At 44.6% G+C, this 17,209-nt stretch overlaps 1 protein-coding gene across 3 annotated transcripts in view; it reads left to right on the top strand.

Annotated features, from left to right (window-relative positions):
• The first annotated feature begins 3,030 nt into the window (after positions 1 to 3,030).
• Positions 3,031 to 17,209, top strand: part of LOC129686930 (liver carboxylesterase 1-like) — a 28,475-nt gene continuing 14,296 nt past the window's right edge. For 2 of the 3 annotated variants that reach the window (XM_055621107.1, XM_055621106.1), the window contains exons 1-6: positions 3,031 to 3,253; positions 6,169 to 6,373; positions 9,086 to 9,230; positions 11,218 to 11,351; positions 14,640 to 14,793; positions 16,493 to 16,597. In XM_055621107.1, the coding sequence (XP_055477082.1) occupies positions 3,097 to 3,253; positions 6,169 to 6,373; positions 9,086 to 9,230; positions 11,218 to 11,351; positions 14,640 to 14,793; positions 16,493 to 16,597 (900 nt within the window). In that variant the 5' untranslated portion in view covers positions 3,031 to 3,096. The remainder of the gene's footprint in view (positions 3,254 to 6,168; positions 6,374 to 9,085; positions 9,231 to 11,217; positions 11,352 to 14,639; positions 14,794 to 16,492; positions 16,598 to 17,209) is intronic. The other variant, XM_055621108.1, reaches the window with a different exon arrangement.

Genomic DNA, 17,209 nt, shown 5'->3' with positions numbered 1-17,209 from the left:
AATCGAGCAGGCTGGAAGAACATACGGAAAAAAATCGGACAGAGATGGGAGAGAATAATTTATAGTAATGTACAATTTTTTAATTCATGTAATTGATATGCTGCTGCTTGAAAATACAATGTCTAATATCTAAAGATGTGAATATTGTATACCAAGAGCAATCAGTAAAAAAACCTATTTGCAATGTTGGGCATTAGATTTTTTTAAAGGGGGTTTAAATAGTAATTCAGTGTTGGAGATAAAATGAAATTGTCATTCTCAAGGCAAGCTAACATGGGAAATAGAGCAAGGAATAAATGAACATTCATAAAAGTAATGAGTTGAATTCACCTTATGAATAATTTTGCTAAATTAAAAAAAAAAACGTCTAAAATGCATTATTTAACCAAGATCTTGAGACTGATTTAAAAGCCATAACCCAATTATGTGCTGAGTAATACAGCATCTGACGCCACTTTCTGACCTCTAACCACTGGTGGCTTTTAAGCTTCACCGGTCGCCTTCCTCTTTGGCTCCTTATCTAGAGAAGCTGATTAGAAAGCCTGGGTACTTCCTCCCTTGGTGCCAGGGTAATATCCGAGCCTCACAAGCTCACCCTGGCCCCACCCCAAACACATAAAAGTTCTAAGCCAGTGGCCTTTCCTTCCTGACTGAAAGCTTTATCCTGTTTGCCACACTTAGGCCAAGACCTCCACTCTGCATGCTGGAAGACTGTGCAGTTTCTTTGGGGGGGGGGGGGGGGGGGGGGGTAGTATCTGCTCCCAGTGTGGACATGCTGGAAAAGACAGAGATAGGTCAAAGGTAGGAGACAGGTATACCAAACAGATCCTGAAAGAACAGGTGGTAGCTACGTGAATTATCAGGTTATCAGATACTGTAAGGCAACGGGGACATTATAGAATATAGTAGGGTCCATTCAACAAGACATGGCAGTCCTTAATGTGTGCATACATAGCCATAGTGTCATACAGGCTTTGCATGGTATCTTTGCTGCCCCCATCCCTCTCTCTCTATCTCTGTCTCTCTCTGGCTCTCTGGTTCTCTCTCTCTCTCTCTCTCTCTCTCTCTCTCTCTCACACACACACACACACACACACACACACACACACACATCAGTCTCAAGACAAATTTGAGTGCTGTTGTGATTTGGGGAAAATACTCGGGAGGTCATAGAGGGAAGAGACCCAACAGAGCAGGGGCCAGCCATGGCAGGTATGGGGCAGCAGGGTTCTAGTGGAAGAATGAGGCAGCCCACAGGGGATCAATGGGAGGAGGTATAAAGTGGTCAGCAGAGGAGAGGAAGGTGTGTTATATATGAACCCTCTCTCACCTACACTGGGGCCCTAGGAAGAGAACTGAGACACAGAAGGAAAAGCAGAGCAGCTCATGTGGACAGCTGCTGTGTGTCTGCTGTTCACAGCCTGAGGAATCCTGAATATTCTCTTTCTCGCAAGTGTCTTACAAGGTGCCCAGCTTTAAATTACACTTGCCATCCAATTTTCTGTTTTCTTGCTTATTTTAAGATTTTTCTACCAGGTAGAAGTTGAAGAATTGCTTTGAGGTTTTCCCATATTTTATTCCAGCTGCCTGAAACCTTCCTAGATGAGACCCAGACATCTATATGTTTAGCTTTCAGGCATCCTGATCCAGACTTCTTACTGACAATCACTGTCTGAACAGAGTAGCATACATACTACCTAAGTTTCTAAAAGTTCTCAGAATTCCTGCTGTAATGTCCTTGGCTTTGAAGGTATATTTTAATGAACAACTTTAAGAATGATGCTTTCATCTTTCAATGTGATTTAAGGCATCCACACTTTCAGGAGACTCGGTGAGTCCAAGACCAGGCCCTCTCTCAATCACTCCTAAGTCTTGCAAAGGCCTCCTCTCTTCACCAAGCAGCAATCTGTATTTTCCATCGTGGTAGAAATATATTTTATTTATTTGTTTCTCAGAAAGCTCCTCACACCCACAACCAGTGCTGCTTTGTTCTGTGACTTCAATTGGAACCAACACCACCAACTCTCATTGGCCTGAGTATTTCCCGGTGTCCAGCAGAGGGCGGCACAGGAACAAAGGAACATGTTTTTCTTCAAGGCGACCAGGAAAAGGCTGCTGCGCCTAAGAAGATGCAACCCGGGCAAGACTAGAAGCCTTAACGCAAAAATACATTAGAAACTAACCCCTATTCCCCGGTACGTGTTTGTGATCTCAGCACTTAGGAAGTCGAGGCAGGAGAATCCGACATTCAAGGCCATCCTTAGTTATGCAAGAAGTTCAAAGCCAGCCACGCGTGAAACTCTGTCTCAAAACAAAACAAACATTAGAAACCAGTATCAAATGGGTTGCCCATTTTCTCTGGAACATCTGCGAAGATACGATTCACAAGCGTATCAGAGACTGAAACCCACAAGTTTTTCATCGCTGATTTTATTTTACTGTGGGAGGACATACATCATGGCAAATGTTCGAAGAATGATAGGTGGGTGAAAAGGCAGGTGGATGATTATACTCAGAGACTGTGGAGAGATGGAGTTGGTTTAACCTAGAAACATTCTTCCTAAACATACTAAAAAGTCATGAGTTCTCTGACTGCAGAGGTAGATGGCAGCAGGCCTGGCCACTTGACAGGAACATAGAAAAGTAACTTAAGAATCAGAAAGAGAAGGATGTGCAATTTAACTTCACTTTCAGAATTCAGACACAGAATTCTCTGATACAGTAGCCCAGAGAAGTTGCAGGAATGTTCTAACTGCCCAAGACTGAGTGGCTCCTGAGTGTGAGTTGATCTAAAATTTCAAGCCTTTACTGAGGGTCTCAGACCACAGCATAGCCCTGGGTGCAGGTCCCATTTCCTGTGCTTGTTTTTGGAAAGCTCAAGGTGGACTGAGGTTAGAGTGCCATGGAGAGAGATCTTATGTAAGAAGTTGTTGGACAAGTTTCAGGTCATCTGTAATCTGATAGTTGAGTCTGGAACCAATTATAAGAGCTTGAACTCAGGCTGGGTCTGGCCTGGGTTGCCATCAGACCCCTGGGAGCTCTGGAACAAGGAGAGCACCTTGTCATCTCATCACCAGAGGCCTGGACTGCACATGGATGGGTGAGGTAACAAGGCCTCGAAATCTAAGAGGGGTTGTGCAAAGCCCTTCAGAAGAGCACCGTGACCACCTCAAAGGGCCCCAGAGCAACTGGCCTTTCACCATGTGGCTCCTTGCTCTGGCCTTGGCTTCCCTCAACACTTGCATGGCTCTTGGTGAGTTCTTCCAAAATACAAACACTGGGGGTGCCTCTGAAGTTCCTGGGCCTGGGCTGGGGTGGGTGAAGATGAGTGTAAGAGAAAATCCACTTACCAGCAGTATTTCAATATGGCCTTCTAGCAGAAGAACCCAGCAAACTCCACCCATCACAGAAACTCAGGGAAAGAAAAACACCCTGATAGGCCAGCTTCAGGTGCAAGTAGGGCAGTGAGCTAACATGATGTGTTAAGAGAGCCCCTTAGCTATCTCCCAGGTCTTACTCTGGCCGAGGCAGATATGGAGAGAGGCTCAGCAGAGTTCCAACAGCATCAAGTCAGGAGCTAGAGCACAGGACTAAAACCTAGCCCAGCTCTTCTGATCCCTGTGTCTTTGGACAAGACACTTTAACTTTGATGTGTCTGGGTCATGAATCTGGAAAATAAGAAAACAACAGAACCTTCCTAACTGGGCTGTACTGAGGATGAAATGGGTGGTTGTTTCCATAGCTCTTCACATGTGTCTGGTCTACAAGCCCCTCCTCCCCCCCCCAAAAAAAAGGTGCATTTAAAGAGGGCATATTTTTAGTGGGTATATCAATAGACTTGAAATATGGTCAAGCCAAAATGCTAAGAGATAAGGGCTACAGAAAAGATAAGGTGTTCCCCAGTTTCCAAGAGATGTTGGTGCTGAGCTGTATGTTGAGTGAGAGGATGAATTAGAGGTACTCCTTTGACTCAGGAGCCTGATTTGTAGGGGAAGGACTATGGTCAGGATGATGGGAGAGGGGACAGGAAGGACCTACAAGGAATTGGAGGAGGGAGTGAGGCCTTTGGATCACCATGGGGAGCTGGGACTTGTGATGTGGAAATGAGTAAATAAGGGAAGGTAGGAAGGAGTTGCATAAGTGGAAAAAAATACGAGTTCCACGATTCGAATTCCAAAGTACAAGCCCTGGCTGAAAAGAATGAATGACATACAAATACTGCTAAATAGAGTCCATGGGAAGTGGGGGAAAGTTTCTGAAATACAAGGGTGCATGATGGGAAGGGTCTCAAATCCCTAGCTAAAGGACCAAGTTTTGCTTAGTGGACAAATAAACAATAGTGACAATTCTGGAGTTAAGAATATTCTTCTGGTAGCTCTTCACACGGTCACCCTGGCAGGGATCCTGTCTAACCTGAGAGCTTCATTCTTGTGGAGCATAGAGTTCTTCCTCAGCTGCCTACAGCTTCACCCCTGTGTTGGTCCTACTGGGCATGGTACTACACAAAGCCAGCCTGGCCCTCTGTCCTGATGCCGAAGGACTTCGAACCTCTTGATCATGGCCATGAATCATGTCTTCTCCTGTGTGGCTTTGGAGAGTCAGCATCTCAGAGCATCCCTCTCAGAACACAATTCTATCCCCTCATCTTCCAGTTGCCCCCATTTGAATACAGACAATATGTCAACATCTCCACTCAAGTGTCTGGTCAGAAATTGGTCTTATCAGAGAACAGCCAATAGCCTAGGAAGGTCTTTACAGGAAACCATATTGCAAAGCAGATCAGTGTCCACTCCAAAACATGGAAATAGTCACAGCTGAGGACATCCACCAGAGTGGTGTCGGGAGGAAGGGTGAAGCACCATTAAAGTCCAGAGAGAAGCGGAGGAGGGGAGGGTAGAGTGCAAGGGCAACATCTGAGCTCAAACCACTAGCTTTGGCCCATGTTAGCTCAGTGATGCTCTTCCACCACATGAAGTGGGCAGAAGCCGGTAGCCATGTGGAAAGTCAACAGTTGGGATGAGACATAGAAAAAGGAATGCAAAGATTACAGCTTATATTCAATGGAAGGTACACATATGGATCACTTATTGTATACCACATGCACATTCTAGTTACTTTACCTTCCTCCTCAGAGAAGCCTTACTAAGCAGGCACTAACATGGCCACGTTACAGATGAGGACACCAAGAGAATGGAAGAAACCTGAATGGACTTCCTGAAGATGGATTGGGGTGAGGTTGCTGGAGAAACCAGTACCAAAAGAATGCACCGTTCCAAATTTGTCCATTCGCATTCTGTCTTACATTCACTTTCAGATCTTCCACAGTGTCTCAGGGCCAGAAAGGAGACAAAATCTAGACATGGTGGAGTTGCCAGGGCTCTGAGGGCCAAGCACACTGACTCTGGATTCAGATGCCATAAATAAACAAGATCCAGTTTGGTGGGTGACACTGGGGTGGTAAACATCCTAGTGAGTTTTACTTCCTCAGCCCATCAAATGGCATGAAAGCATATTGAAGTCCTGAGCTGTACTGTAACAAGTGGATTCCATTTTCTGTATTTGAGCCTTCAAACACAAAGCCTTGCAGATCTGGAGAAGCTGCCACTCACAAGGTGCAGCTTATTCAGAGCCTGTACTTTAGGCAGCTCCAGGATGAGGTTCTTATAGCTTACCACCTATTTGACTTAATCACCCAGAGCCAGGCACCAGACAACTGAGTTTTGCACTCCAAAGAATGATGCAAACTGGCCTCTTCTACCCTTTCGTCCTCTTCTTTTTCACAGTCCCTCTACCTCCCCCTCTTGATTGACTTTGGTTCTTTTCCTGGTCCTTTCAATGGTAAGTAGCAAGCAATAAGGGGCAACTTCTCGTTCATCCTCTCATCCAGCAACCAACACCAACATCCACCACTTCACTGGCTGAGCTATCTCCCAACCTCCATGGGATAGAGGCTTTTCTGCCTCTAGTTCTAGTTTACACCTTCTGAAAACCATCTGAATTGGGAAGGATGGTTTTTGTCGTCCTAATTTTATATTAGAAACAATTGATGTCTACATAACTGTGGTAGCTTATTCATGAGCACAGACCTAAAACTAGTCAACACCCCCTTGATTTCAGCTCTAAGATAACCCTCTTGTTATGGTCTTATTTCTACTCTGTGTCCATTAGGACACCCCTCTGGACCACCTGTGGTGGACACTGTTCACGGCAAAGTCCTGGGGAAGTACATCAGCTTAGAAGGATTCACACAGCCTGTGGCCGTCTTCCTGGGAGTTCCCTTTGCCAAACCTCCTCTTGGATCCCTGAGGTTTGCTCCACCACAGCCTTCAGATCCCTGGAGCTTCGTGAAGAATGCCACCTCCTACCCTCCTATGTAAGCCGCTGGGTCACTTTCAATAGAATATCTGTCTCAGAGAGCTGTAGGAAAGAGTTGAGGCCATTCTCTGATTGATTTCACTTGGTTTATGTATCCTTAGCATACTGTAAGACCCCAAAGATGTTCCATAAGTGTTAGGGTGCCCTAGAGCCTTTCATCAAACACATATTTGTTGAACACCTGTTATATTCAAGACATATTCTAGGTTCTCATAATGCATCAGAAAACAAAATAAAGATCCCCTACCTTCATGAAGTTTGTATTCTAGAAGAGAGAGTTGGGGGTAGAAAATAACTAATTGCAACCAAAAAAAAAATGAATTGTGCAATGTGTTAGAATGATTCGTGATCCAGTCACTGCTAGAAATCCTGATAGGAAGAGAAGACTTGGGTATCACATCTCTCCTCCTGTCTTGAACTCTTCATTGACAGTGTTGGGGGTGAGATGTAGTGACAGGTGCAGCTGGACACAGAAATCCAAAGCGTCCAGATGGCCTCAAAAAAAGCACCTAGCTTTTTTTTTTCCTGGTGTTTCAAGACAGGATTTCTCTGTGTAGTCTTGGCTATCTTGGATTCGCTTTATAGACCGGTCTGGCCTCTAACTCACAGTGATCCTCCTGCCTCTGCCTCCCTGAGGGCTGAGATTAAAATTGTGCACCGCCATGTCCGGCTGGCATCTAGCTTTTCATATTCCCTCCTTCCTTTCTTCCCTCTCATTGTCTTCCTACGTAGTTAGGTGGTTTCCTCAAGCAGTATCCTTTGATCCTTTGACCTTCTTTCAGTGTTTCTATGATAAGCGTCTGCTTTGCAGCCACTGTGGAGCTTACAACAAATAGCCTGTATTTACAATATTAAGTTGACGAGACCCCACCAGTAACCAAAAGAAAATCAACACACTAAGTTACAACTTTGTTCTTCTGTTTTGAATTTCTGATGGCATGGGACACATTTTGTCTTGCCTACTATCAACAAACTCAACATACTGTTTTTATTCAGTGAAATGTTTTATCAGTTTAAAAACAGGTGTGAATACTTAGCGTGATTACAGCGCTAAGGGAATTGTAATTGTCTCTGTGTTTACATCTATCCTCGAAGGTTAACGATCCTGTTACACGTTGTTTTCTATCTGGAACATCCTAGTATTTCTTGTATAGCAGAGCTGGTAGCAATAAATTCCTTTTCTTTTGTTTGCCCAGGAATATTAAAATTCCTTTATGTGTTGCTTGCTTTTCTTACTGTTTTTTCTTTTATCTTTGACTGTTTGGTTTGTTTGTTTATAGTACGTCATAGGTGATTTTATTGGGTTTGATCAAACTTGTGGCCTTTGTCCTTATATCCTGACTTTAGCATCTCCCTTTAGGAGGAAGCAGTCTCTTATCCTCTTTGAGTGCGCTTCCCTGTTCTTTGTCAACTCTCTCCAGTAACTTCCATGTTTGCTCTTTTGATGTTTCAAATGGGTGAATGGGTCTCAGATGTTTTCTTCATTCATTCCCTTTCTTTTCTCACTCTGTGTACTTTCAAATAAACTGCTTTGGGGTTGTGGTTACAGGTCAGTGGTAACCTGTTTACTTAGCAAGTTCAAAAGCCCTCAGCATTATAAAAATTACGAGAGACAAAAGCATGAAATAGCCTGCCTTCAAGCTTCAAGCACACTGATCTGCTATCTGGTACATTTGTTGGTTCATTTTTTTTTCAACTTCATTCCTTGTACTTTTCACCTTCAGCATTCCTGCTTGATTTTTTTTTTAACATTTAATCTCAATGTTGAATTTCTGTGGTGACAAATCTACTATATCTGCAATAAGCAATCAGAAATACTTCTGTATAAACAACTTCTTTCCAAAAAGACAAAACAAAACTTTCAAGATGAATTCATGAGCCACTGCCTTGTGTTTCCATGGAGTCTGCTCTTCTTCCTTAAGTCAGAAACAGCTGTTTGGAGTCAGAGCTCTGGGACATCACACATCCCTGTCACTTTGGGGTCAGTCTCTGGTGCCTTGCTTTGTGTATTTATTGATGTTATGTTGCCCTGAATGTCCCTGATGCTTATGCTCATTGGGCAATGTTGACACATTGAAGGCCTGAGGGTCTACAGTCCCTGCAGTCACTTTGGTACCTGAAGTCTCCTAGAGATTTAACTAGATTAGAAGCTGTGTTCCTTAAGCCTGTGGCAGCTGCACATACCTCAGCACCAGAGGGCACTCTGACCCAGGCTGTCTGTGAGTCCCTGAGGGTCACAAGGGTCTTGAGGCTTTCAAGACCAGATGTACACACAAGGAGACACCCAGGACTGCATGGAGAAGCTTCCCAGCGATTTCAGGCTAGAATCATGTCCTAGTGGCCAGGCAAGTGGTGGATATTCTGTCTCAATGTATCTGATGGGTACCCATACCCTTGCTGTTACTTGTACAGACATGATAGCTGTTTCTCTACAAACATGAGGCCTAGAGTTGACATTGGGTCCCCTTTGGATCTGCTGTTTGACTGTAACGGGTGCCAGTGCCTCTGCAAGGTCTTCATGGAGGCCCAGAATTCTTGCTAGGACTCCAGGCACCTTCATTTCCACACCAGTATCTCAGGCCTGGTAATGACAGTTCAGTTTGTAAGCTTAAAACACATACTAGAAGGCCCACCCTTGGCTTTCTGTTTGTTTGTTTGGTTGGTTGGTTGGTTCGTTGGTTCTCAGGGCTCTTTATTCTCCCTCCTGCAGGTGCTCCCAAATTACAGGAGTGGGGCCGGTGCTCTCTGATGTCTTCACCAACCAACTAGAAAATGTTCTTCTTGAGTATTCTGAAGACTGCCTTTACCTAAATATTTACTCCCCCACTGACCTGACAAGCAATGACAGGCTGCCAGTAAGTGTTCAGATTGGCAGTGAGCACCCAGGAGCTTCAGCATCCTGGATCTTCCAATGCAGATTAGAGGGGATGAAGGATGCCTGCAGTACAGGCATTGTTATACAGGCCTCTGACTTCCTTTGGTTTGGGTACTTCAGTTTTCCCCGGTGATTTCAGACATATGTGGGAGGCTGCAGTATACCTGGTAAGCACATACTAATTTGTCCATGTTCTCTCACAATGAACACTGGGAGAGCAATGTATGTTCTCTTATCTGCTATTTGAGAAGCTAATCCCTGAGGAATAAAGACATGATCTCCAGCAAGGTCAGAGGTAGAAAGAATCCAGGACCCAAAATCTACCTAGTCTCATTTTTGTGGATAGAGGAACTAAAGCAAAGATGGAGGAGAGTTATAAGTTAGGGTTGATGGACCAAAACCTTGGGTTCCCTGACCTTCAAACCATGTCTTTTAACACAGACTTGGAACAACTGTGTGGCCTTCCAAGTACACCAGGGTCCATCTGTGAAAACTTTCATGGTCCTAAGGTGTGTGGGATGCAGACTGGGACAATCCCAGAAGCATTTCCTTTGCCAAACATCTGGGACTTCACTATACTTTGTTTCTCTCCTTAGTTGCCTTTGGCAAGGACTGATGACTCTGTGAGTCAGCATTTCCATATAAACAAATGCCTAGAGATGGAGCAAGCTGCTAGTTACAGGTCACAGGATAGACGATGGGGAAAGCTGATAGTTACAAGTCACAGGATAGAGGATGGGGCTTCCAGAGAAGGTGAGTCTTGGGATGGAAGATACCACATAGTAGTATGGGCAGTATGTCATTGCCCATCAGCTTTTGCACTCAGCCTTCACTCTGAGATGGCCTCGCCTCAATCCTTCCCTCGGGATGGCAGGGAACCCAGGAGAAGAAGAAACAGGGGATGTGAGAGTCTGAAGGCAAGACACATTCCAGCTATGGACACAGGTCCTAAATACAGGGTGTGGATTAATCCTGGGTGTACCTTTGAGAAGATGAGAGAGTGTGCTATTTCTTCGCTTTCTGTATCTTCAAATGAGTACCTTTCTGTGTGACCATGGAGTGGTGACTTTCAAGTGGTGACTCCAGTCCTGGATGAGCACACGCAGGCAGCGAGAGCATCTTGCCTTTTGCCCTGGTTGCTCCAACAGCTAAGTCACCACAGCTGTGGACTACAGGAGTTAAGAAGTCAAATGAGGGCTCCCGGTCAAGTCTTACCTCTGCCTCTCATGCACTCCAGAACCTCAAGCAGATTGCCTATCTGTTACATAAATAGCTTATTTTTAAATACTTTGAACAGTAGTAATTATATCACAGTTCTCGAGTTCTTTCATATTTTATTAGCAACATTATTTTACCCTTTCAGTTCTTCCTTAAAATGTGACCTCCGGGAGCCATTCATCAGAACGGTACCTAGCTTTTCCCCTGATCCTTAATCTATATGGCAGGGCCTGGTGGGTAGTACCTGGTGGGTAAGCTCTCAGGTAAAGTGTCTGAAGACTTCTTGCAACATAGATGGTAGTGAGGCTTAGGAGAAGGCTGAGGGGAAACACCTTAGAGAGGGTCACCTCGGTAGACGTGTGTATTTCTTGAGATAATATTTCACTCACAGGGAAAGTTAACTCACCACTGATCCAGGCATGAGATGGCTGGTGTTGGGGAGAAAATGAAAGCCTTGGTTACTGCTGTTTCATAATGAAATTCTCAGTTGGAAGAACCATTGAAAGACACGACCCTTGATACTGAAGAGAAAGGCAACAAAAATGAGTAGCTAGGCCACACTGAGTGGGATGGTGATCTCAGACCAAGCTTGGGTAGTTAGGAAGGATTAAGCCTTTTTGTTGCCATGATAGGCACTTGTGGGCTTTGGATAATGGCTTCCTTAGTCATAACCAAGAAATAATTAGGTGATCAAACGTCTTTCTTTCTCTACTTCTTATAACCTGCATGGTTTCTGGCTGTCTGTCCAGGTGATGGTATGGGTCCATGGAGGTGGTTTACTGTCTGGTGGAGCATCAACTTTTGATGGACTAGCCCTGTCTACCCATGAAAAAGTGGTGGTGGTGGTCATTCAATACCGCTTAGGTATCTGGGGATTCCTCAGGTGAGATATTGGACCCTTTTCACATTATGTCTACATTCCCCTGTCAGGAGATTAGGACCCAGCCCTGCTACTTTCATCCTGAAGGGATCTTTGATGAGTTCCTTAAAGAAACTACAGTTCTTTCATCTGGACCCTGTCTGTCTTCTCTTTCCTCACCCACACCTGTGCACTTGCTCTGGGCTTTTGTGTGTGCTGTTCTCTTTGCCTGGAAGGCCTGTTGTTATACTCATGCGTCTTTCAAAGCCTAGCTGTCATTTAACCAGCTCTGAAACGCGTTACTGCCCAGCACATTGCGTTCCTGACAGCAGTCACTGTGCAGCACACAAGTTTATCTCCTCCTGGGACAGTAGGCACAGAGGAGTTTAGAGAATGCGGAGAATGCCTGTGTGGGAAGAAATGAGTGGCCGAGGGTCAGAGGATCTGACCCCAAAGGATCATCATTCCCTGGAGAGTGTACACACAGTTCACTTCCTCCTTAGCAGAAGTCCAGGCTAGAACATCGAATCTGTGAGGTCTGGACCAGGTTTCCTGAACTATAATGCTGGGAGGCTTTTCTGCATATCCCTGACATGGGATTTACATCCCTGACAGGGCTGTCAAGTGGTCCACCTGAGCTCCAGCTGCCACTGTGGAGCTCTAGTCTTCCTCTCAGCTGGTTGTTCTAGGTTTGCCTTCCTCTTAGGTGCCACATCTCTTTCACCCAGGTTCTGTTTCTCTGCTTTCTATTTGAACAAGCCTTTCACAAGCAGTTCCTCTACCTCCTCTCTCTCCGTCTCCCATGCCCGGCAGGCTGTGCTCTCTGAAGCCACCAGTGACCTCCACCCTACCTGGAGTACCTTTCTACCCATCAGTACAGCTACTCATCAGTACATGCTTTTGAGCTGCTTCTTTTCCCTGGCCCTTGGCTGGCTTCCACCTCTGTGACTGCTCATTCTCAGAGCTTCCCTGCTCCTTCCCTCCCCATTCTCAAGCCTCTGTGTCTCTCCCCCTTCCTGTCCAGTAATTTCCAACATTCCCCACTGAGGTGGTTTGAAATGAGAAATGGCTCTCTCCTGAGCTCATATATTTAAATATTTGGTCCGCAGTTAGGAGAACCTTTTTGAGGATGAATTAATAGGTGTGGCCTTGTTGGAGAACATGTGTCACTGAGGATAGGCTTAGAGGTTATAAAAGCCCACAACCACTCCCTCCCTGGATATCTTCTGTCCCCTCTCCCTTCCTCCCTCCTCCTGTCTTTCCTCTCTCCCTCTCATTGTGCCTGATACTTGTGGGTATGATATAAGCTCTCAGCTACTGCTCCAATTCATGCTGGTCTGCCTGCTGCTGTGCTTCCCACCATGACAGGGCCCTCTGCAACTGTAATCAAGCCCCCAACCACATCTTTCTTTTCTAAGTTACCTTGAACATGGAATAGAACAGTAACTAAGACACTCACCTCTCCTTCGAAGTCGAGATGCCATCTTTAACTCTGTCCTCCTGTTACCTTGGATGTCTACTTCCCAGAGACAGGGCAAACCCTTGACAGCATCCTAGACCATAAAATCACTCTTCCTGTTTTCATAAGAGCCCCACCACCACCACTCCGTGCAGCTGTCCTCAATTCTATACTTTTTAATTGCTCTTAGGAAAGCCCTTGTGAAAGTCTAGACTCTTCTTTATTTCATACCCCATGCCTGTGTGGCCAGCTAACCCTCCTAGATCTATCTTTCAAGTACATTCAGAGCCTGGGTACTCATTTATTCCTTGCTTCTACCAAAATCAAAGCCCTGTGTCTCTGGCCTAAATTACTATAGTGACCATTTAGCTTTTGCATTGCCTCTTTAATGCAGTGGCTGTTCCATATTGGGCCACAATTACCTCCACAGAGGACTCCCATCTTTCTAACAAGTGTATTTATAGTTCTTGTGATTAGAGATTCTGACAGCAAGGAGCAAAGTGTTGAGATAAATTTGGCTAGGAAGTCCAAGGTAAGGTCTTGAATTCTTTCCTTGAGGTCATCATGCCTTGGAAGGCCCCATGTGTCTGTAATGAATAGTCTTAAGCCTTTTTCCAGTTATCCTGATGATCAGCCTCCTGCCCTTCTCTTTAGTGAGTAATCTCTCAGCTCTACCCTTAAATGCCCTTTCTCTGTTCCTTCTCTAACCACGTGCAAATTTGCCACATGTTTCTAGTCTGTTGCCCTTTGCTCCTTGGCATCACTGAAAATCTCACTACCAGCAGCCAATAATGTCCACACTGTGTCCTGAAGGCTTTGCTGTCTAGCAATTGTTTCCACATGCAAGCTACTCCATCATTCTTAATTTCAGTCTCCCATAATGCTTCAGGGCATGGGCTTAGCTTACCCAAGTTCTCTGCAAAGATGCGCAGAAAAGTCTTTATTATAATCAGGTATTCATCCACTTGCAATTACTCCCTTCATCTCCTTGTCACCTGAGTTCCCATCGATAGCACCCCACATCGACAGCACTTCGGGATGACTAGCGTAATCCTCCCAATCCTTTAGACTTTTCCCAAAGCCATTTTCACATTTTCTAGTACATTTAAATCAGTGGACCAACTCATTGATACCAATTTTTCTTATCAGGCTATTTCCCATGGGTATAACCTAAAGCTTAGTATTTTGTGAAATATGAGGTTGGACTGGAGAGATGGCTCCGTGGTTAAGAGTAAATACTTGCTCCTACAGAGGACCCAAGTTCAATTCTTAGCACCCACATTGGGCAGCTGACAATTGCCTATAACTCTAGCTCCAGGGAGATCCCATGCTTCCTATTTCTTGATGGTACCAACACTCACACATGCACAGACCCTTGCACACACATACACACACTAAAAATAAAATAAATTCAAAGTTTTAAATGAGATTCATTTATCACATAGCTTCAAAGGCTGAAAGTCCTTACCTCATAGTTCCAGCTGTGGAACTTCTGAGCTGTGTCACATCATGGAAGATGATATTATGGCAGTGGGGGACATCAAGAGGCCAGAGAGCAAGTAGGAGCCAGGCTTGATCTTCTATAACTTTCTCACATGAACTAACCAGAATGCTACTAGAACCACCTTCATTCTACGGCCATCAATAGCCCGATCACCTAACAATTGACTCCCCCCACCCACACACTTCTAAAGGTTGCGCCACCTCTCAACAACGTCTCCTCACTGGAGACCAAGCTTTTAACATACAAATCACTGAAAAATAATCCACGCCTAGCCATTGCCAGCTCCTTACCCATCACAGCCCAGCTATAATGGCTCCCTCTGACCCCTACTCTTATCCTTCTCTTACAGCACAGGAGATGAACACAGCCGAGGGAACTGGGGTCACTTGGACCAAGTAGCCGCACTACAATGGGTCCAGAACAACATTGCTAACTTCGGAGGGGACCCAAGCTCTGTGACTCTCTTTGGCGAGTCAGCAGGAGGGGAAAGTGTCTCCGTCCTTGTAAGTATTCCTGATACCAAGCCCCATAGCTTGATGTGGCTGTTGATGAGGCCTCTTGAAGACCATTCAATCCAGCCACAGACTCTTTGGCTGACAAGACCTGGATTCAGATGGACTCTAAGCATGACTCAGCATCTAGGCAGTGTAAAACTAAATACCAAGAGCTCCCAAGAAACTCAGACCTCAGCTTTGTGTCCTGGAAACAAAAAAATGTCCAGCTGAGCCTTTGGCCATAGCTTCTCAATTGTCTGAGTTCTCTCTTCTTCCTAATCACTTTGATTTTGCAATTCACCTGACTTGGGTGAAGAAACAGATGCTAAGGGTCAGGCACTAGCTCACTATTTGGCTGGAAATTCAACTTACAGGTAGAGAGAATGTTAGAGCACTGAGAGCAATGGGGCTTCCTCTGAGGTTGTCTTGGGGCTTGTTCATGCCTAAGACAGTGGGCAGCAGCTCTGAGCCTAAGGCACTATGCTTTTGTGAGAGTGAGAAAGAGCAGAAAGAGGGGCAGCAGGCAGAAGGCGGTCACAGATAGCCTACAGGTGTGAGTGATCTTGCTGGGAGCACAGCGAGGGAAGCTACCGAAAGCAGTGGGAACTGCACAAAACCCTCCCGTCATCTCAGAGTTGGACAGATCAACCCTGTTATATTTTTAACCATGTTTCAATTTCATTGTGGATACTCACAGGATAATATTTTATATTTTTTAAATTGATTTTTATAAGGAGAAAAAAAAGATGATGTCAAAGGAGAAAGAAGGCATCACCGTTTTGCCATCTAGGCATTGTCACTGTGGCAGCTAAACATGTATTTCTTTTGTCCTGCAACTTTATTTATCTTGTCTCTCCATGGCCTCTGTTTACCATCTGCCTACCATTTCTACCTTTTTTATGTATCACGTAACTTTTTAAGAAAAACTTTCCTCAGTATTACACCACCATAAACACTCCATAAATACTAAATGCCTTTTCTTAGTACTCGCTTTCACAACAGCATAGCTTTTCCATGGTAATTATCTGACATTGTTTGTTACCCAGTACTATAATATTAGAACCTCAGACTGTTTCTTATATTTAGATGTCAGCATTTTTTTGGTTATTTTTGTTTTTTTAAGTGTAACCAGGGGGACTGGGTTTCCCACACCTGCATTTTGATTGACTATGGTTTTCTATAATGGTTTCTACCTGTTGAAAACAGAAATTTCAGCTTTCTATTTGGACTTAAGACCTTAAGAAGAGGAAAATCATGCCATGGATCTTGAAAGAAAAACCATAATTGTTTTCTTTACTAACCCAGCATAATCCCTAAATACATTTGAAATATCTCTCCTTATACCCACAGATAAGTATAGTCCTCACCCCTCATCAAGGAAATGTCTTAAAAAAAATCTTTACAGATGCTCATGATTTTTGCTGAGATACTTTCTGAGTACTAGGGACACTGGAGTAGTTTGTAGTAGGAACTGCAAAACCTTTCTTTTCAGTGATGTTGATTATCATACCAGGTGCATGCCACATACTTCCTACTCTGTCCCTGGCTCTGGGGAAAGCTGGGGAGCAAGCAAAGACAGATAGAGATATCATATACACTGAGATCCAGAGCTTGCAGGCAAGGGTGGAGGTAGAGGGAACCTTACAAGATAAGCAAGTCGGTGACTATCTTCCTTGAGCATAAATTCTCCTCCTCTCTTCCTCCCTAGGTTTTATCTCCCCTGACCAAGAACCTCTTCCACAGGGCCATTTCTGAAAGTGGTGTGGCCCTCACTCCTTGTCTGTTCAGGGAGAATACAAGGCGTGGGGCTGAGGTAGGTCACCAGGGTAGCCCATTCTAACCTCTTTAAGAACCTTCAAGAAAGATTTCCATTGTGTGATCCAGGTGATATCTCCAAGAACTGGAAAAGCAGCTGAGGCCTCATTTTATTCTCTCAGTTTCTAGTTAGGAAACTGGATCAGAATGTAAAAATGACTTATCAAGGTCACGGTGGTCAGAGCCAAGTTGAGACTCAAGCTCAAGACAATGGACTGCTGGCTCAGAGAAATGTCCTTTGAGCCACTGCCCAAAGTGTACCAAGGCAGGCTGTTGGGAAGCACAGTGTGGCCTGTCATTACAGCACATTTTTGTCAGAATCTGAGTTCTAATGCTCAGCTTGCTGGTTAAGGTTCTGGGATGATTCCTCCCCGAGGCTGGGGTTGGTTCCCAGAACATTCATTCGCTGGGTATATCTATGTGCCTTGAAGCCTAGAAAGCATCCTTTCTAGTAAAGGAGAGCAATATTTTTAAATTGTGTAATTAAACAAATGGTAATATTTCAACAATAAGAACATGCATGAAGGAAGGAGAATAACCAAAATCTGCTGAAATCACAAGCATCCAAAAAGAACATTTAGAGAGAATGTGACCAATAAGCAAGAACCAG

This window comes from Psammomys obesus, unplaced genomic scaffold, assembly GCF_907164565.1.
Source record: "Psammomys obesus unplaced genomic scaffold, mPsaObe1.curated_primary_1811, whole genome shotgun sequence".
NCBI lineage: Eukaryota > Metazoa > Chordata > Mammalia > Rodentia > Muridae > Psammomys > Psammomys obesus.
Note: the sequence above shows the minus strand (reverse complement) of the source record. Positions and strands in the feature narration are given on the sequence as shown.